This window comes from Talpa europaea, assembly GCF_964194135.1.
Source record: "Talpa europaea genome assembly, chromosome: 1".
Lineage (NCBI taxonomy): Eukaryota > Metazoa > Chordata > Mammalia > Eulipotyphla > Talpidae > Talpa > Talpa europaea.
Window position 1 is genome coordinate 118299534 of NC_140073.1, and position 22808 is coordinate 118322341.

The 22808-nt window shown below is 38.8% G+C and overlaps 1 protein-coding gene across 1 annotated transcript in view; it reads right to left on the reverse strand.

The window, feature by feature from the left end:
* The window catches only part of FRZB (frizzled related protein), a gene marked incomplete at both ends in the record, with an annotated part of 33146 nt that extends 15196 nt beyond the window's left edge, over nt 1-17950 (reverse strand). Inside the window, 2 exons of the mRNA XM_084229568.1 lie at nt 9864-9911; nt 17464-17950. Coding sequence (XP_084085694.1) covers nt 9864-9911; nt 17464-17950 — 535 coding nt within the window. The remainder of the gene's footprint in view (nt 1-9863; nt 9912-17463) is intronic.
* Between the last annotated feature and the right edge of the window lie 4858 nt (nt 17951-22808).

Here is a 22808-nt window from a genome sequence, read left to right on the forward strand (position 1 = left end):
TGCCATGTGGGTTGCTCCCTGGCCAGCCAGGGATCGAACACGTGCTGCAGAGGCTGCGGATAGCTTCATAAGTTGCATCTTAACCCTTGCGCCACCAGGGAGGCCCCAATGTGTATTTGAATTTTATCTTGAACTTCAGAAGAAACCAGTCACCCCAGTTGCATGATTTTTCACCAGTAATTAGAGTTGGGAATTTTCCAGAAAAAAAAGGAAGGCAGGGGAATGGAAGGCATTGTCAAAGGGATGATTCTCCCAATAGAGGATGAAATATCAGGTAGTTAAGAGGTTAGAGCTGAACATATGAAAAGTGGTGATGAATCAGTAGTCTCCATGAAGTAAAAGTTTTAGCAGTGATGGTATTTGAACAGATCTGCTGGAATGAAAAAAATGTGGTACGCAAAAATTAGAAAGTTCGTAATTAAGATAAGAGAGCTGACCCACTGCTAGATGACAAAGTCCAGAAAGTGCCCAATCAAGTAGATGGCTGGCGTAGAATAACAAACAGTGCCGTGAAGTAAAGCAGTGATGCAGCAGATGGATGATCTACTTCATAATCAATGTCATCAAATTGGCAATAGAGATGAATGCTGGTGTAGAACTTATTCAGGTAGCCCTGAATGGAGGGTAGCCAATATATCAATTGGTCAGTTCTGCAGAGATGGCAAAACATGCCCAGATTCCACTGTTAGAACCACTTTCCATCTGTACAAAATTGCAAGTTATGAAACAGACCTTAATGAAAATCTAGAGGATTTTATATTCCTGCGCCACATGCACCAGAGAATCCGAATGTCCTGATCTCAATGATGAGGGAAATTTTATAGAACAATAGTGCATTATCTGTAGAATCAGAAACAACGTAGATTTGTTCTAAGTAGACATACAATGCTAGGTAGATCGATACTAATGTGGCAAAGTCCAGAAAACTTCATGGTTTAAAGGGTGGACTTTTATCATCAGATATAGCTGGGTTTGAGTCTAGGATCCATGTCTTACTATTTATGTATATAGAGAGAGTTACTGGAAGAATTAAATGAGATAGTACACTTAAAATACTTGTCCTTGTGCGGGCACATCATGTCCTGTGAATGTCAGCTGTAACTATGATTAAGATTTGCTGCTCATCCTGATCCATCATTTAGAAAGACACTATGATGAGGAACAGAAGCAATATTTTTCTAAGGCCCCTCATCACCTACAGAACTGTGGTGCCTACCAAAACTAGGTAAAGCGGATTTTTTCAGTAATACCTGTTTCTGCTATTTAGATTCAGGTACACCAAGATACTTTCCGTCATAATGTAGGAGTCCATTTGAATTATTATGGGCACATCAAAAATTTGAAGAATCTAACTTAGCAAGCTAAAAAGACCCTATGTGTGGCCATACTACTGAATATTAGTGCTGGAGATTATGCTCCATGGTTAAGGGCACATGAGTTTGAATATCAGTTCATCCCTATTTCTAAACTAACACTGTCTGCCTCATTAAGAATTTAAGGGCTAGGGCCTCCCCTGGTGGCACAGCAGTTGAGCACTGGGCTGCGAATCTGCCCACAGCCTCTGCAGCGCCATTTAGATCACCGCCACCGGAGAGGTTTCCCACATGGTGCGCAGACCTCTCCTGCCATGCCTGCTGCTCCCCTCAGCAGTGTATTTTGTCAGTCTGCCTGTTCTGTTCCCCGCGCTGGCTCTCGTGAATTCTCTCACCCTCCAGCGCTTCTGACTGTACCCAGTGCTTGTATAAATAAATAAATCTTTAAAAAAAAAGAATTTAAGGGCTAATTCATATAAAGAATTTAGCATAGAGCCTAAAACTTAGTAATCACTCACTGAATGTTAGCTAGTAATAGTAATATATAAAGAAAAAAGATGTGAATATATTTTATGCAAAATCAAGTTTATGAAGAAGGTATAACTAACACAAAAGCATCTCTAAATTTGAAGATAAAAATTTGTCAATTTTTTTCCTAAATATAGACTTAACTTAAATGTGTTATACTTGGGCAGGAACGATATCAAAAAGTGTAGATAATGTAGAAATCATATTGGTATTATATTTACACAAGGGTGGACCATTCCACAATAAAAAGAATGAAATATGCAGAACTAAATGGATAAATCCCAAAAAAACATTGTTTAAGAGCTTAAGAAGCCAGACACAAAAGAGCATGCAGTGAATGATCCCATTTACATAAAGCTAAAGAACAAGGCATCACACTATGGTGATAGAAAATCAAGCATGTGTTTGCCTCTAGGTGTGGTGGGTGATTGGTCACAAGGGAGCTTTCCAGGGTGACAGAAATGTTCTTTATCTTGATCTGTGTGATAGCTACAGGGATGTATACATTTATCAAACTCCAATACAACATGTACTTCAGATTTGTATGTTTTACTATAAATTATACCTCGATAAAGGCCATTAACATCAAAATTCATGACATTTTTGTTTTTTCCTAAATTGGACTTTGTCATGACTTAGTAGCTGTTCATTATGTTTGAAATAATATTTATTGCCTAAGCATCACATGGGGCAAAGAAAATTATATTTTTTATTTTGGATTAGAATAGTACGTGGAAAATGCAGTGAAGATGATTGGTGAACCGAGGTAATATAATAAGGCTTTAAAAAGTAAAAATAACATTTGCTCAATTTAGCTGGAAAAATAAACCTCAAATATTGTAAGAAAGGTCTCAATTCACAGTAATTTGCACTTTGTAAAAGGGAATTGCTTAAGATTGAGAGGACTAACACTGCATTAATAAGAAAAGGAAATTTAGTTTATTCCTTTAGGATTTATGTCTTTGGAAATTTTTAAATAAACTGCCTTTCACAAGGTTTCCCGATCCAAGAGTCATTCTGGACCTATAAAATACAGTCCAAGCACGTTGCCCATTTTCTCTTTCACTTCACTTCTCAAGTGCTATGTTTTATGATGATTTGTGCTTGACGAAAACTTAAAGAGGTCGATTAACAAAATAACAAAGTGTGCTTCATGATCTTCCAGAATATCTACTCAATGCCAATGCCAAGCACAGAGAAAAGAGGTGGAAGAGAAGGGAAATGCCCTCAGCTCCTCACTCTTTTATTCAGGTCCTCAACACATAGTATGCATGGTGGAAGGAGGGGGATCCAAATTTTGAACGGGCAGTGTGGTGGTTGGATAGTAAACTAGACTATGAAGTTCCAATACTGGGGAGCTGGACAAATTCTGAACAAATTCTGGGAAAACGGTTCCACACATACTGAAAACCAAAGTTGCAATGAGGAAATTTTTAGTGAAAAGAGAACTTTAATTATGAAACATGCTATTCAGGTGGAAGTGCTTACTGAGAAGAAATGTGGGACTTCTGAGAGAGTGACCAGAATACTCACAGGAATGATAACTAAGCCTGAGTAGCAAAGAAGGGCAAAGGCCAAGCATAGAACCTTCAGGAACGCCCATAAGTGGACACAGGAGAGGAAAAGGACAATTGAGTAAAAGCTCTGGGAGGAGAAAGCTGAGGAATGACATTTGGTCAACAGTGTCAATGACTATAAAGTAATGAAAAAGCATAATTTGTAGACTTTTATAATTATAAAAGTCCTTTTTTTTAATTTATCAATTTTTCCTAATAAAAGGTAGATACCCCACTACAATCAATAATTAATTGCATCAAAGAAAAAAAACTGGGTTTCTTCCCCAAATTAATAGGAAGTCAAAGAAGAGGAAAGAAGTTTGGAAAGGAAAGAGCATAGGTGTGCATTAGACATCGGCCATTCAGTGACGGACGGGCAACCAGGAATCTCCAGGTATCAGCGGCCACCAGTCAGCGGCCCAGAGGAGGTGTGTGAAGCACATTTGGAAAAGACATTAGTGAAGACTATGGGAGAACATCCAACTTACACCAGAGAGTGCTAGTGTTTAATTTGAAAATATTATCAGAGCAAAACTCTGAGTCATTACAATATCATTTTATACTAGGGAGCAGACCCAGAGAAGTAATTTGATCATGTGCATATAATTGATTAGTGTCAAAATTTACCAATTTTATCACCTCTTTAGAGAAATTTGTGTTTTTCGAATACATAAATTGGTAGCCATCACAAAAAAGAAAAGTGTATTTTTTCAGAATTGCTTTAATAAAAACATAACTTCATTGCATCATTTGAATAACTGATTTAATTTTCTATGTTGATTTGACAGTGCAAATGATTAACTGGAACTGAATTTATTTTTCTCCATATTGTAAGTTATGGAAACTAGGGCGCATCTACTCCCTTTTATGATAGGGAGCTTATAACAGAGAAGCACACTCACAAATGGGAAGCTACTCAGACATAGTCATTATCCCCTCAGAAAGAAAAAATCGCTGGGCTTTGAGGCAAAGGATAAATTAGCTGTGTGAAAGAATTTCTTCTCCAAATTCCAGACAGAAACAACTTGACACTTTGAAAGAGAAGTTATGTGAGTTACAATGCTTTTGTGTCTTCATTTCCTGTCTTATCATAATCAACCTCAGCTGTTTGTTACATGACTCCAAGGTATAAAATTTGAGTGTGAACAAATTACCATTTTTCAATAGACATGAATACATCACTGTGTTTTTTCACAAGCAGAATGAACTTGGATTTGCCCGTTTGTTAGTTTGTTTTCATCACTCCCATTATACCAGGGAACAGGAAGACATTTATAAGAGAGGAACAGTAAACACTGAAGCCGGGAACACTGCACTCATTCTAAGCAGTTGTACATGTTGAACTATTTTTATATATTATTTATAGTGTTGTTGATGTCTTCTCTCTCACACACCTTGAAGTGCTATATTATCCTAACCATGACTTCTGAACAAATTGATAGCACATGTGTGTGCTTGGCCAGAAATTCTGACTCACCAACTTTACTATTATAACTATATACACATGAGATTTTTTGGTTTGGACCAAACACAAGGAGTGATCCTTAAAATAGTACCATTACTAAGGTCCACTGACTTAATGGTACTATAATAGCATTGTCAATTACATTAGGAAAGTGACAAAATAATTTTAAATAAATCATTTTAATTTGTTTGTTTTTAAAAAGATAAATATTTGCTGGGTTGCCTTTGGCAGACATGGCCTCAGGTTAAATACTGGTCACCCTGGTAAGAGTCTATGAAAATCAATGGTGAAAACTGTTCCAATCTAATGAAATGGATGTTTCAGACTTATTTACAACTTAGTAAAGTACAGTTGACCCCATCCCCTCAGCTGTGGTTTTGCTTTTCTGGGTTTTAGATACTGACAGTGGATCATGGTGCAAAGCATTATGTACAATAAAATATTGTAAGAGCACAGTCACATAACTTTTACTACAATATGTTGTTATAATTGCTCTATTTTGTTGTTAGGTATTGTTGCTAATCTCTTACTGTACCTTATTTAGAAATTTTATCATAACTATGTATGCAGACGAAAAAATAGAGTATATCCTATACACAGGATTCAGTACTATGTGTGGTTTCAGGCATTGGGAGGTCTTGAACATACCCCCCTTGATAAGAGGACACTACTATAAGTGCTCTGGTTTCACATATAAGCTAACTTTCTAAGCAGGACATAAAGACCCAAATCAGTGCAAATTACTAGAGGACAGTAAGAAAGACGTATTTAGTAACTAATTGTAGTTACAATGTTCTTATAGAAAGAAGTTCTTATTATAATAAAAACTAGAAACAACCCAAATATCTAGGACAGCTAGAATGAATGAAGTGTGGTATACTTTGATGTGGTAGAATACTATCTAGCAATGAAAATTTGAAGTATTCTACATAACATAGTAAAAAACAAAGGAAGCCACATGTGCACACTAAATACACATACATACATGCACACGTGTGTATATATATAGTGTAGGATTTCATTCATAAAATATCAAACGCAGACAAAATTAGTCTGCTGTTAGTATTCCTGCTGTAGTTAACTTGTGGGGAAAAGGTGGAAGAAATGATTTGAAAGAGACACAGGGAGGTTTCTGGAGTGCTAGTGATGTTGTATATCTTGATCTGTGTGGTAGTTATAGGAGAATGTTTACTTTATGAAAATGCACAGTTGCATGCTTAAAATTTGTAAACTTTTCTGCACACATGTCATGTTTCATTTCAGAATTTATTTTATGGGAACATGGAATAAAAAGACTATAACATCTCTCCCACTGACACAGTTACACAACTTGAATACAAATGCATGCAGCAGCTACTTAAGGAATCAGAAAAGCACAAAGTAGCAGGAAGATTGAGAAGGAAGACCACACCATCAAACTGGTAATGGGTTCATTATTTTTCCCTCTCTGGTATGCCCAAGTATTGTTTCGACACAGCATATAACCTGGAAATGGGTATCGTGTAGACAGTGCTTCAGGAGAAACCCTCTAGTTCTGACTCAAGTAGTGGGAAAAGTCCCCTAACACTGCATTCTCTTGTATTCCACCCCTCAAGTGATACTTGGACAGTGGTGGCAGCAACAGCAGCAGCAGCAGCAAGAGAGGCTCTCAGAAGTCTGAAATGCTAATGGAGTGTTAAGTGATCCTAGGATGATATTCAAAATGTACATTGTATAACAAAAATTTATGCTGCATATCAACAACCAGGAAAATCTCAATTGTTAGGGGAAAAAAGTCAGACATTGAAATTATCCAACAAACTTTAAGGTAGCATTTATAAAAACTCCTCAAAAAGTATGGTGAACACTCTTCAAGTGAACAGAAAATATCAACAAAAGTTGTATCATTATATTCAAAGATATAATGAAGAAAAAGTGGAAATTTTAACTTTAGAAATTTTAATAACTACAACACAAAATTCACTGGATAGGTTTAATAGCAGAATGGAGACCATCAAGGAATTAATGAAGTTGAAGACAGACCTACAGGAGTATCAAATCTAAGGAATAGAAAAAAGATGGGGAGGGGAAGACAGAACCTAAGACATGTGGGATAAAACCAAAATATGTAAAATATTCACATCATCATAACTCAGTTGTAGACAATGCAGATAAAAGGAACTGATACCAGTAGGCAAAACATTAGAAATTACAAACATCAGTGTAAATACAGTGGGCTATTCAAGCAATATTAATAGGCAGGAGAAATATTAATAGATGGGGAAAAACATCACATTATGCAGTGGGGAGACATACATAGATTTGATAGAAATGGATGGATGGGTGGATGGACGGATAGATGATAGAGTGTGTGTGGGGGCGGGGGGCAGCAAGGGAGATTCAAATAAACCAAAACAGCAAGAAATAGAAACTGAGAAGGACAATGAGGAGGAGCAAAACAAATAATAAAATGGTAAATCTAAATAGAAATGTATGCATAATACAAATGGTCTAAGAAAGCAATCAAAAGATAATGACTGGCTGAATGTGTAAAAAATCAACACCACCAACAAGAAATTGATTTAAGACACAATCACATAGTATTTTAAAAGTAAAAAAAAAAAAAAAAACAGAAAAAGTTATACCTTGCAAACACTGAAGTGGTTATATTAATATCTAACAAAATATACTTTTAGAGGTGAAAATAGAGAAGATAAGACATTATGGAAAGTGTCAGTTGACCAATAAGATATAAATATATAAAATGTGTATGCACCAAATAATAGTTTCAGAAAACAAGAAATAAGGCAAAGCTGAAGAAAAAGTCCACAATATTTGGAGAGTTAAACATTCCTCTTACAGTGATCAATGATCTAGTAGGCAGAAAATGGGCAGGAATATAAAAGAACTAAACAACATCTCAACTAATTTGACTGATGTTTAGAAAACATTCCACTCAACAATGACAGAAGACATTTCCCCCAAGTGTGCATGTAACATTCACCTAGATCACATCCTAGGTCATAAAGCTTAGCAAATGTAAAATAATTGAAATCAATCAAAGTATGTTCTTTGACAATAAGAGAATTAGAATTTATAAAAAATCTCATAAACATGGAAAAATCTCCAACAGCAGCAATTTAATAGCATAATTCTAAATAAGTCATGAGTCAGAGTACTCTAAAGGGAAAATATAAAATATGTTGAAATGAAGAAAAATTAAAACCTATCAAAATTTGTGGGATGAATTAAAGCCATTCTTAGATGAACACCTACATCACTCTACTATTATATAAGAAAGTCTCAAATAATCTAAACTTATATCTTAAAACCCAAATAAAGCTGCAAAATAAATTCAAAGCAAGAGAAGGAAATAAATATAAAAAAGTAGAAACAAGAATGAAACGGAAAAATAGAGAAAATTAATAAAAAGGTGATTCTTTATATCCAGAACACAAGAAGAGTTCTCAAAACTTAATAGTAAGAAAACAATCCAATTTGAAGTTGGCAAAAAACTTGGACCAACAGTTCACCAAAGAGATTACTATGAATGGCAAATAAGCCCATGAAAAGATGTTCAACATCTTTAACCATTAGGGAAACAAAAATTAAAACATTGATGAGTATATCTATTAAAATGGCTAAAGTTTAAAAAATAATAACACTGACATTACCAAGAACCTGTAAGAATGTGAAGCAACTTACACATTGCTAGTATAAAACTAAACAGCCATTTTGGAAACAGTTTAGCAATTTTTTATAAAGTTAAATATACCCTTACCAAATAACCCAGTTTTCTTATTCCTATTTACCCTGAGAAATGAAAACTTATGTTCACATAAAACCTGTACACAAATGTTTATAGTTGCCCCATTATGACCAACAAGAACTGGAAACAGACCAAATACCCTTAAAGGCATAAATGGATAAACAAATGGTAATACATCCAAGAAATAAAATATTCAGTAATTAAAAGGACTATTGATGCATGCAACAATTTGGATGAATTTCAAAGGCATTATGTTCAGCAAAAGAAATCAACCTCAGGTAAAACACTGCCATTCCATTTAAATGACAACCTCAGGATTTCCCTGGTGCCCTAGGGGTTAAGTTTCAGTGCAATCACCCCTGTGGCCTGAGCTGATCCCAGGTCAGGGAGGTGACCCATATGGAGCAGCAGACCTCTCTGTCCTTGTCTCGCCTTTTGCTCCCCTCAGCAGTGTGTTTCAGTAGATCCACCTGTTTTGCTCCCCACTCTGTCTCTAGTGAATCCTCTCACCCTCACTCCCTGCACCTCTGACCTACACCCCAGTTCTTATATGCATAAATAAATTTTAAAACATAAAATAAATAAATAAATGACAATCTCAAAAAGAAAAGACTAGTAATGGAGAACAGATCAGTGATAGCCAATGGGTAAGAAGGGGAGAGAAACTCATACAGAGAACACAAGGAAGCTTTGAGGTGATGAAATTGTTCCATACCTTGATTGTACTAATGTCAACACAAGTCTTTTTTTTTTAAGATTTATTTTATTTATTTATGCATACAAGAACTGGGGTACAGGCCAGAGGTACATGGCAATGAGAGGAATCACCAGAGACAGAGTAGGGAACAGAACAGGCAGACTGACTGAAATACACTGCTGAGGGGAGCAGCAGGCGAGTCAGGAGAGGTCTGCTGTGCCATGTGCGTAGCTCCCTGGCCGGGGATTGAAATCATGCTGCAGAGGCTGCGGATAGCTTCTTAGTGCTGAGACTGAACTCCTTGCACCACAGGGGAGGCACAGTTACACAAGTATTGCATGCATTAATAGCCACAAAATTCATGAAATGTTTAACAGAAAGAAAAGTTCAATTTTACTATATGTGAATTAAAAAAATACATAAATTAGAAAATAATTTTTGTTATTTACTTTTAAATTGTGGAAATAAATGTCCCCAAATAAGATTTGAGGATCTAGGTTACATCAGAGACTAATTTGATCACAACTTAAGACGAGAAAGATAATGATATACTCACCACTGCTTGCCCCTCTACAGTTTCCATTACTAGAATCCATAGGAAAATCTGAAAGGTGATGCAAAAAAGTAAGAATCACAACATACTCACTATTATTTCAAGAATTCCCAAGTAAAAATCTAACTCAGTCACATGTTTGATATGGATTAGAAGGAGGATTCTAATTGATGTTCTGAGCAGGCATTCTACCTTTTGTAGGTCAAATAGGCACAAGAGTTATTCTTTTTTTTTTTTTTTTTAATTAGAAAAATTTAAATTTATTATTTTTTTTTTTTACATTTTATTATTTTTTTTATTTTTTTTTTTTATAAATTTTATTGTTATATTCCCCATACAATTGCAGCCCCCCATTCTGACCCCAATCCCTCCCCTCCCGCCCCCGCCCCCCTAAAAGTGTCTCTGGTTCATAGTTTTTTGTTGATTTTGATTTTCACTTTCTTATAGTTATTCATTTTCCTGGTCCCTTATTTAAGTTTTCTAGATTCCTGCTATGAGTGAGACCATCCGGTATTTTTCTTTTTCTTTTTGGCTTATTTCGCTGAGCATGATCCCTTCCAGCGCCATCCATGTTGCAGCAAATTGCATGTGTTTATCTTTTTTGAATGCTGAGTAATATTCCATGGTATATATGTACCACATCTTCTTGATCCAGTCATCTATTTTTGGGCATTTGGGTTGTTTCCAAAGCTTAGCTATTGTAAACAGTGCTGCTATAAACATAGGGGTGCAGGTGTTCTTTGGAATTGATGTTTCTGTGTCCTTTGGGTAAATACCTAGGAGTGGAATTGCTGGGTCATATGGAAGCTCTATGTTTAGTAGGTCCAGAAATCTCCACACAGCTTTCCACAGTGGTTGGACCAGTTTGCACTCCCACCAACAGTGCAGAAGAGTTCCTTTTTCTCCACACCCTCGCCAACATTTGTTGTTGCTAGTTTTTTTAATATGTGCCATTCTCACTGGTGTAAGATGGTATCTCATGGTAGTTTTGATTTGCATTTCCCTGATGACAAGTGATGTTGAACATTTTTTCATATGCCTGTTGGCCATTTGCATTTCCTACAAGAGTTATTCTTTCATGCAAATGAAAGGTGATCCATTCTTTTGAATCCTCATCAACTGTGATTCTTATTGTTGTTCTGAGCTGGCATTCTAGCTTTTGTAGGTCAAATAGGGACAAGAATTATTCTTTCATGCAAATGAAAGGTGATCCATTCTTTTTAATCCTCATCAACTGCATGAAATTTCAAGTTTAAAGAAAGTTTTTTTTCCCTTTCATGAAATTCGCAGATTAGTGTCCTACACAATAAAGTTCATGCACACATTAGGCACGCACCCCAACACTGGTCTATGATGCCTGAAAGAAACAAACACACCTCCCCTAGTAATGGTGTTGTTGTTGTTAAACACTTACACTGTGCTTCACCACCTATCACTTCACAGAATAGATTTATCACATTTTACTGGCATGCATTCAAATTCTTAGGCCTAAGGAGAACATTAGGAAAGCAATCTCAGAACACATGCAAATGATAACAGGTATATGAAAAGGTGCTCAACTAACAATCAGGCAAATGCAAATCAAAACAACAGTGAGCGTGGGTCACAACTGTTAGGATGGCTAGCTAGTACCAAAAAGACAAGAAATAATGGTGTTGGCCAGGATATGGAGAAAAGGAAACCCTGCGCATTGTCAGTAGGAACGTATATGGGTGTAGCCACTACGGAAAACAGTATGGAGATTGCTCAAAAATTAAAAATAGAATAACCATGTAATACAGCAATGTCACTTGTAGATATTTATCTAAACAAAACAAAACACCAATTGAAAAAGATATCTGCACCCCCAAGTTCATTGCAGCATTATTTACAATAGCCAAGAAACAACTCAAATGTTCATCAGCAGATAAACAAAATGTGGTATACATACATACAATAGATAATCATTCAGTTATATGAAAAGAAAATCCCACCATTTGTGAAAACAAATGAGGGTATTTACACTAAGTGAAATAAGTCAGAGAAAGACAAATACTTCAACATCTTTAGAATATGACACCTAAACACACACACATACACCTTAAAAATAAAGAGAATAGACTGGGGTAGTTGGCAGAAGTGGGGGTGGACAAAATAGGTAAAGGACATCAAAAGATACAAACTTCCAGTTACAAAACGGGGGTGTAAGTACAGTAAATAATACACCATCCAGGGCTTACTCAAGCTAGTGCAAGTAATAGATGTGGTAATGATTAGAAATTGCCATTGACTTTTTTCATGATTCTATACTCCCAGAAAATGGTAATGATAAATGGTAATTAAAATGGTAATTATATAAAGTTCAGTGTTCTAGTTAAGAGAGCATCCTCAAATGAGTAACACTGAGTTACTCAGTGCTGATTGGCAAAGCACCATGCTGACAGATGCTGTAGCTATCCATTCTCATTGACACTCAAAATCAGTACTTTTACAAGAGTGATTACATTTGTATTAATACTTTATGCTCTGGGTAACATGTGAGAATCTGGAATGTGTAGTCTCTGTCATGGCAAAAGTGCAGCAAATATAATATCTTATCTCTTGGAATCCATTGTCCAAGGCTGTCTTATATGTTCATAAGCTGAATATAAACAGGCTTACAAAATACGATTTTAAAAAAAACCTTGATCCTTTAAATGGTCGAAAGACACAGATTCTCCATAAAATGTTCTTCATGAGAGAAGCAATATAGTACAGAAAGGGTTCTGGTGTGAAACCTTCTTTCTCGTAAGAATTTCATGAACTTGGACAATTAACTTCTACATGCTTCAACTTCTTTTTCTGCAAAATGGGAATAATAGTACTCACCACCTAGTTATTATAAGAATTAAATAAATTAACACGCATAACACATTTTGGGGTTTTTTAAAGTTTTTTTTAAGATTTATTTATTTACGCATACAAGAGCTGGGGTACAGGCCAGAGATGTAGGGGGTGAGAGGATTCACAAGAGACAGAGCAGGGAACAGAACAGGCAGACTGAGTGAAATACACTGCTGAGGGGAACAGCGGGCGAGACAGGAGAGATCTGCTGTGCCATGTGGGTTGCTCCCCAACCTGCCGGGGATTGAACTCATGCTGCAGAGGCTGCGGATCACTTCATAGTGCAGTCCTTAACCCCTTGTGCCACTAGGGAGGCCCGCATAACGTTAACATTTTGAACAGAACCTAGAACACGTGGAATGCTATTCTTTTTCTGCAGCAGTTAATGATTCCCATCTCGAGGTTGTCCTCTCCTGGTCATGTTGCTTAGCACTTATATTGTGCTTTCCCATTTATCTCTTCACATAAATAGCTCTTTTGTGACACATTTCCCAATGTCAAAAGACTAACTCAAGGTATAGCATTAATGGCAACTTCAGAGTTTTGACTAAGAGCTAAAAACTCTAAAAGGGTCATATTCTCTAAGTTGAGAAAATATAATCAATTCTTAATTAGTCAAACTGTATGTTGGATATTGTATGATGTTAGACTTACTATCATCATTTTGCAAAATACACAGACATCAAACATTAAGTTACATATCTGAAGCTATTAAGTTGTATCAACTGTATAGGATTATTTTTTAATTTTTAGTTATATGGCTATATGGTGGCCTCTTTCAATATATCCAGTAGAAAGAGAAAGGTTAAATATAATTTAGACAACTTGCTATTTGGATGTTTGGTGGGAACAATATACAAAATGATTTATTAAATATTTGGGAATTACATAATAGTCTACCACCAATAGGGTTAGCTGTAAATAAAATTAAATACCATAACACTCAGATACTTTACTCCATCCAGAGTACTTCTCAATATTTTACATGATAAAGGATCCTTAGAATCATGTTTTCTCTCTAGTATCAATCTAAAATTTCCATTTCTCCTTTCCATTCCATTTTCCTCTTCATATCACACTAAATAATTCTTCCTTCTTGGTATTTGGCCCCTCAAATATTTGCAGACCAGTGCTAAAGAAAAGGCTGCCTGTTTCTCAGAGAGTGGAGAAATGATTAAACAGCAGTTCATGCATGGAAAAGTTGGCACAGCTCTGCCAGGCAAGAGGGGGCTGGAGAAATGTGTTGGGCAAGAGCTGGGGTGACAAGTTAACACCACCACGGAAACCAGTAGTGACTGAGAAGTGATTATAAAGCCTTTGGCAGGGCAGACCATGGGTGTTGTATCAACTGCTGTTAAATATAACAACATTTTAAAAAATTCATTTCTACATTCTGAGATCAACTACATATAACTAACAGACATCCATTAGGTTCTTTCTTTCTTCCTGAAGTTCTCAAAGGAACTTGTTCTTGAGTCTGAGATTCAAGTAAAATTGTATAAAATGCAGTACTAATTTCATATATTTAGAAAAGATATCTGCGTTCTCAGTGTGAAGCTTGTTCCCCAGACCCGAACTGATAAAAAGTTCTAGACTGTATTTGCATAGGGCAACATACAATTTCAAAAAAAAAAAAAACAACAACAACAAAAGAAAACTTCAATTTGATATAACAATGATAAAAATTGTAAAATAGCAACAGCAGACACAACAATTTGCTAAGTGCTTACTACCTATCAGGTACCATATATGTAGTTTAATTTCATCTTTACCATGTCCATGGAATGCAGGCTATATTGTTCCTGTGTTACAAATCAGAAAACTTATGAATCAGAGCGATTTATTATTTTCCTATATATAACAGTAGACATGAGGCAGAGTCAAGATTTATCTTCGTCTGTCCAACTCCAAACTCATGCTCTTCAGTCACAATACTATATTAAAGGTTTGACTAAACATCTTAATTAACTGGCTGAATAAATTGAACTCGATTCTCAAGTAAAGAAAATATAGTAATACATGAAACCACACTCCATAGTAAATATAAAATGTGTGAAAAGAATACATTTAATGTGAACATTTTAGCGATGTTCAGAATATGATCTTTGCTTTATAAATGTACATCTGCCCTAATATTTGAAGCAATGCTCCATTTCAATAAGATTTTGCTTTGTAAGGTGTCCTAAGCTTGTTAATGGAGTCACACTGTGCTCTGAGGAAACAGATCTATGCAAATTGTAGGATTTGAAAACCCTCTTGGCAGTAAGGAAATGTCAAGGATAGTCCCATTTTATTCAGGGATACCTCATTTTTATAACTGACTGTATAGATTCCAGTCACAAGATATAGGGACTCTGTTTTTACTTGGAAGGAGGAGGAATAAACCCTGTTTCATGAACTCTTACATCCTACTGAACCAAGGAGTATATTGCATTGTAAATTAAACTGGCCACATGTGGTAGTAATTCTAAGTAATTCCAGGTGCCTGACAGTTTGACCCACGATACAGAATGTAATTTTCAGCAAGCTGGCCCTAGAAGCCTGTGGACCCTTCAGGCTAGAATCCCCCACACACCCCACTCCCTGTTTCTACCTCCCCTCAGCTCCCTCCCGCTACCCCAGTCTCAAGGGGAGGGGAGGGGCGAGGGACACAAGCACTAAAATATGGTTCCAACTGCCACTTAATCCCGACTTGCTTTTCTAGCAAGAATGCTGTCAGCAAGGCTGATATTATAGCATTTTACTGCAGCTCAGAAATCAGGTCCCTGGACTGACAAATTGTTTCCATGCATAACCTATTTGTGTGCTTCAATGAAGCAATTGTTCTACATTTGGTCTACAATGACACTTCGGGAAAATGCTTGCCATCTATACTGACTGTGGCTTTGCGAGCCATTAACCTTGCCAAACCCCACTCATTTGAGGTCCCTCTCTGAAAGATTTAAAAGCAAATCTTCTCCTTTAAGGGGAGAAATACATTTCAGCAAGAACCACAGACACCTCATTCCTAGCCCTCCAGCAGAGAGGAGTACCCATATTTCACTGATTCTAAGTGCTTGGCAGACCCCAGCAGCAACTGACTGATGCTTCTAAAGTCTGCAGAGCCTGTGACATAAGTGAGAACAAATGTTCAAGAATGCCCAAAGATTAATAAAAAAATACATTTCTTTCCCATTATTTTACATAACCAGTTCTTGGTTCTGCATTAAAAATCAGTAAGATACTAGGTATATCTTAAGGATAATAATGTACTAATTGCAGTGATCATTGAAATTTTTATGAAATTTCTTGGTTTAATTTTTGTTTTTTAGCTATTTGGACAAGCCCTTTGCCTTTCCTCTCTCACTTTCTATTAAGGAAATCAGTGAGCATAGAAAACAATTTTTCTAAATCAGTTCCCTGACAACCAAGAACTATTACCTAGAAGTGAATGAAGGACCTTTTAGGCTGTATAAATTGAGAGGCAGAAAAGTTGATCCCCAAAAAGTGAACAGAGGTGGAAGCAATCAAGGCAATGCATCTAAGAACAGATTTGATCTGACGAGGGTATGAACAAGGACCATTCGTAAAAAAGAGAAAAATAAGGATTTCTTTTTAAAGTATATGTGAAGGGTGAAATTCAAGCATTGGGTTAATTGGGAGAAGTGACATAGAGTTAGAATTAAGCAGACCATTATGAACTAGTTTTAGTTGGGGATCTTAAGAATTATGACTATAATTAACCCCACACTAATGAGAAAACAACTTGTGATTTATTCCATTAAATGTAGAACTGCAATAAAGTTTTATGGTAGGGAAAGACTGAAATGAATGTGTGGTTGATGTGCACACAAAGAGTATAAAATAAGGTACTAAAGACAAATTATTTGCAGAGCATAAGACTAGGATAAGGGGTGAGATTAAAAATAACATTACATGAGTGCATGATGATAACACCCCTTAAATATAACTCCTTTCGTCCATATGTCATTTACAAAATGACTTGAAGGCATGTGGGAATGTGAAAAGAGCCCAGCAATCTCTCTCTCCGCCAGCTCTGTGGCTGGAGCAAGTCACAGGAGCTAATTAGCAGTGCATAGCAATGTTTCACAGCTGTTTCAGTGTGGAATGGAAGAACAATTTATCTCATTGAAAGGAGGGGGAAATTTAAGGTGAAGGTAATTGCTCAAATTGGGTTTTGAGCAAACACATACCATTAACATCTGCGGGTTGGAATAAGGTTGCTGAAATTATCTTGGTATTTTTAATGAGTAGAAAATAAGGCCTCACTTTTCTGTTTTCTCCCCACAATCTTGACCAGCAGCTAAAACACTAAAGACATAGGAAATGATGACCAAGAATACAAGAGAATCAGGCAAGAATGCTCAGTAATTGTAAACAAATTAAGTAAGAAAAGAGCATCACTACACAAGACGTGGTTACTCCACCATGCAAAGCGGAAAGCTAAGGGTCAGTGTAGCTAGAAGTGTGATGGGCGGGGAAGGAACGATGTGTTTTAGAAAGGCAGGTCACCTATTGCAATAGAACGCATGAGTTTGGCAGGGTGGTGAATTAAAAGGAAAAAAAAAACACTGCTTGATAGGAAAATAATTAAGGAAAAGAATGAGAGAAGTTCTCTTCCCCTCCCCCCCCCCCAAAAAAAAAAACCTCACAGAATTAGAGAGTAAAGGCAAGAAACAAGGACTCCTGAAGCGAGGGGGCTGCCGTGCTGGAGGAGAGGCTGCGAGTGCCCGAGACTCACCCGCTCCGTCTGCGGTGACAATGGCCTCGGGAGAGATGCACACGCCGCGGTCATAAACCGGCAGCTCCTCGCAGGCCAGGCTCTCCGGCCACGAGTGGCGGTACTTGATGAGGATGGGCTCGCAGCCTTGTCGGGCCCGCTCGCACACCGACTTGCAGGGCTTGATGGGCTCGTGCTGGAAGTCAATGGTGCAGATGGGTGCATACATGGCACAGAGGAAGAAGAGCAAATCAGGGCTGCAGTGGGTGCCCAGCAGTCCTTCGAACTGCTCGATGGCCAGGATGGCGTTGGCCTGGGTGCTGTGGTGCAGGTGGTTGGGCATCTTGGTCATGTTCCAGGGCAGGGACTTGCACAAGGGGATGCGCACAGGCTCACAGGAGGCAGCCCGAGCTCCGGGTACGCTGAGCAGGCTGAGCAGGCCGAGCGCGGCCAGGGCGAGCAGCCCGGCCCGCAGCAGCAGCATCCCTCCCGGGCCGCCGCAAGCCATGATCCCGGCAGGACAGGGCAGGGTGCAGCAGTGGCGAGGACGCCGAGAGGCCCGCTCCGCCGTCTCCTCCTCCCCCCTGGAAGTGGACACAATGATCTGGGAGCTTCTCCTCCCCCCGGCCATCTCACAGCTTCCTTGGATCAAATTCCCCCAATGGGGTCCCACGAGCTTCGCCGAGCTCCAGGCGCCGCCGCCCCTGTCGCTACTGCAGTTCTGGCTGCTCTTTCCTGACGTCTAAGCCTTCTGGGGCAGCAGCATCTATTTATTCCTCTCCCCCTGGCAGAAACATCAGACTTCGCAGATGAATCAGATGAGAGGAAAACAAGAGGAAACGAGGGAGAAAGAAAAACAAAAGTAGAATTCAGCTGAGGTAGTTAGAGCTCTGGGATGTCAAGTCCCCAGGGTTGCAAAAAAAGGTGCTAAAAGAAGCCTGAAATCCCCCAAAGTGGGGGTGGGGTGGGAATGAGAGGCATCCAGTGAGAACAACTCCTAAAGGGGAGGATGGGGGCGGTAAGAGTTTGCAAATCCTGTAGATTGAGCAAACATCCAAATCTTGGTGTGCGCTGCTGCTGACGCCGCTGCAGCACCCGGGCGGGCGGGAGGAGCCTCGACGGGCGGTCTGAGCCTGGGCTCCGCAGCTCTCCACGGACCCACCTTCGGGCGGGAGGGGCAGCTCCACCCCCGAGGCTGCCCGGGCCCGCCAGCGCCTACCCCTCTTCCCCGGAAGGGAGTTGGGGCTGGGGCTGGGGTGGGGGAAGAGAAGGTGGGGAAGCCTTGAGGAGCTGTGAGGATGCGGAAACTCTAGACAACGCAGACTCGGGACTGGGGCCTCTTCCCCACCCCCACGCTCGCCAGACCCTCCGGCTCCAAAGAAGGGCCCCCCCACACACCGCAAGTCCCCACGGGGGGGCTCCCCCGGGGCCCCTCTTGGAAACCCACTGGAGTCCCTTGCTCTCCGCAGCGACTTCCTTGAAACAAATTGCAGCTTCACCTCCGCGATCTCCAGCTCCGCAGCATATCAGCCCCGAGGAAAGACCTAAACAATGTCACTGTAAAGGTCCAAATTGCAGGAAACATGGACCTTGGGGAAATAGTGGTGGAGCCTCATCAACCCAGAGCTCCGCACTACGGAGGTCTATCTTTTGGATAACTAGGTAGGGGGCGGTTAACTTTCATAAAAAGGGAAGAGCTGTGCATAATTAATTGCAAATAGATAACCAGAAGCAAGAAACAGCTTGGTGGGTTTTTTTTTCCCTTTAAATTTTTGTCTTTACCCGACAGAATTAGAAATGTTTGATTTTGCTTTTCGAACGTGAGTGAAAATTAAGTTTAAAGTACTCAGACACTAGTTGTAATTTTACTTACTAAAATAACTTTTCTCGCCAACAATTTCACCTAACACGAGAGAAATGTGTAGGAAAATTACACCACACAGGTAATAAAACGATAGTGATGATGATGATGATAGTGATCACAACAAAAACCTTTCCACCCAAAAGAGTTTCATCTAGAGAGGAAAATAGAAAACGGATGCCCCTCCTGGTCGGCTCATTCCACTAATGAGCCATCTCTTTTCCTCCCTGTACACCCTCCTCCCTTTTCAGGGCATATTGTAAATGGAATGACCTTGCACCCTGCCCTTTCAGTGGGAAATCACTGAGCAAAAGGGTTGCAGAATGTCAGAAAACACAGCCTTCATTGAGAAGAAAAGGAAACAAACCCTAAAACAAAACAGGAAGTCACCTTTGCGCTGCATCATGGAAATATTTCATTGCTTTAATTCAGCCATTTCTCAAGTCAATAGGAAGAAGGAAATAAAAAAGTGCTCTAAAGTGCTCCCACTTCAGAGAACACAGGGAGATAGTGGTTTCCATTTCTCAGCTTTGACTTGACAGCACTTAAATAAAGATCAGTGCTAGTGCAAGGTTATGGAATTTTATCTCTAAAATGGCCATAAACTGTAGTTTATGACAGCAGTAAATTTTTTCAGAAGGAAGGATTAATGAAAAACTAAAAACAAAACAACAACAACAAAAACCACATGGCAGTAGGGAATCATTAAGTTAGTATACAAACTTAAAATAATTGTAGCCTGGTCTACAATTATTCAGTGTAATATAAGAAAACAAAGCCAAAAGTTATATAAATGAATTCAATAGAAGATGACTTTGTAAAATTTGGAGGTCAAAACAATTTTTAAAAGTCAGTGTTAGAACATTTCAGAGATACTCTGTATAAAGAAAATGTAGCTGAGGTTTTCAATATATTAGAAGGAAGAAGTGAAGAATAAACATAATACATTGTTTGCTAAATATGTTTTTCTATTCATCTTAAACCTTACAGCATGAGAAAAAAATGAGCCAATTGTTTTTATTATTCTACAACTATTTAAAATCAAATCTGTTTTCCCTCCCTTTTTAACTTCAGAAAAGTCAATAACCCCTTTGTGGAATATGTCCTCTCACAACTTCAAACTTGCCTTTGTCAAAACCAAAAAAAAATTTGCATGGCCTCCCAGAAGTCTTTTTGAGTAACCTCCCTGAACCTGTTCGTATTTCTAGTTAGTTCCCCTTGAACAGTGTTTATTTTTGCAAAATATTTCTCAGCATCAACCAAATTCATTAATTTTTTTTCTTTCACTCTTCCATCTGGGTGTGCTCTCCTTCCTTGATAGCATGTATGGCTTTTTAAAGAAGAGAATTCATCTTTTATTTTTTTTTAAAATAGGCATTTGAGAAATAAATGCTGACTGGTAAAATTTGGAGTGCAATATTTTATTTTATTTTATTTTAAAGATTTATTTATGCATGCAAGAACTGGGGTAGAGGCCAGAGATATGGGGGGGGGGTGAGAGGATTCACCAGAGACAGAGTGGGGAGCAGAGCAGGTGGATCTACTGAAATACACTGCTGAGGGGAGCAGCAGATGAGACAGGAGAGGTCTGCTGAGCCATGTGGGCATCTCCCTGACCAGGGATAGAACTCGTGCTGCAGTGGCTACAGATAGCTCCATAGGTTGTGTCTCAACCCCTTGTGCCACCAGGGAGACCCTGGAGTGCAATATTTTAAATATTAAGATAGGCACATCTAAAGAGAAGTCAAATCCAATTTGAGTAAGTAGTGACAACTAAGTTGAGAAATTTCATGTAGGAAACACAAGTTACTTATGGCATACAGTTTATGAAACAGGGTGGTCCCCAGGAAAGGGGGAGATTCCAGGTTTCCTGCCCCACCCAAGGGAGGGTGTTGCTGAGCAGGGAGAGAAGAAGCTGCAGAGGAGACTGAGGAAGGAAGGAAGCAGGATGGAGAGCCACAAGGAGACCTGGAGGAGACACATGGGGCCAAGAGACACATAAAGAAACTGCACTTGCCTTTAGGTCATGGACTGTGACACAGATGTGGGTGAGAGACCTGTGGGGAGGTGATAATGGCAGTTTTTGTCTTGATTTTGATTTTGCGCCTTTCCTTCCAGAGTTGCCTGGTGGTTTCTGATCCTTTTCTGTGGGTCCCCACTGGAAGATGCTTATGGCAGGCTTTGGGGCCTTGCTCTGGGCCAATCCTGCTTGGGCGAACTTTTATCCATGAGGGGACGGGTAACACTGGGTGCTTGATTTAGAAACTATATTCTTTGCCTTTCCTGTATTGTTTCCTAATTGAATTAAAGTTCCTTCCCATTAAATTCTCCTATGTTTTGTGTTGATGTGGCGGATGGCAGAACAGGTTTAGGACAGACAGTTTTGTGGGGTTTGGGGTGCCCCTCTCCCTGCCCGGTAACAGATTTGGTGCCCAACGTGATTTAGGACAGAGCCATCCGTGGTTAGTCAGCCCCGTGGGGAAATTGGGCTTCCCTATGGCACCGGCTACCATAAGCGCAAATGTGAGTTTTGGTTTCTCTAGTATGTTTGTTTCATATGTAGATTTGCTGTTGAAAAACTGGCTTGTGCTTTGTGAAGATTCTGTGTGTCTGTGTGTAGTTTGTAGTAACTTACTAAGAGATCTGATTTTGTGGAAATTGTTCTGTGCAACAGTTTTACTCAAAAGATTAGGTAGTAGGTTGGAACATGTGACCAGATCAAAGTTGGTGTCTGAGGCCACTTGGCAGGCTCTTAAAATTCAGAAGTTCTTGTTGCTAGGACATTGGACCTTTTTTTTCTTTTTGTAATCTCTGCTGTCTCATTAGCATTTCTAAAGGCACTAATGATTCTTCAGTGATATGTTGCTTTGTCTTCCATTACTTCCTGACCTCTACCTGAGGAGCTTTGCAAGCCAACTGTGGAGCAGTGGTGTTTAACTGAGCAAATGTATGCCTGGGTGTTAAGGAAAGAGTAGCCTTAAGCAGTCACTGGTAATTGCTGGTAGCCTTGATGGATTCTTGGAGATAACTTGAATTTTTGCAAAGTCTGGATCAGAAAAATTAAAAAGATTTTGTCTGTGTCTGAAAGGATTTACTGCTGTGAATTTGTGTACATTATTTGTTTTGGGCATGTTTTCCATTTGAAACCTGGATTTGTTCAATTTGCTGGTGTAAGACAAGATTCTAAGTTTCCGCTTCCTACTGAGGAAGGTCTGTTGTGGAAAGCACTCTTTATGGTGCATCATGTAACTGTGCCCGGTTTTCATACCTGTGTTGTTACTGTCCCTCCCTAGTGTGGGGGAGGTGTATTCTGTGCTTTGATGTTGATTCTACTCTTTCAGCTTCTGTCCCAGAGTCACTAACGGAAGAAAGGAGATGACTCCTTTTAATTGAAAATTAATTGCTGATATTTTGATTTTGCTTTTTCAGGTTCTGTTCCAGGAAACCCAAGGATTGCCTGCTTGGTGGCTAACAAGTGATGACTCCTTTTGCTTAAAAGATAACT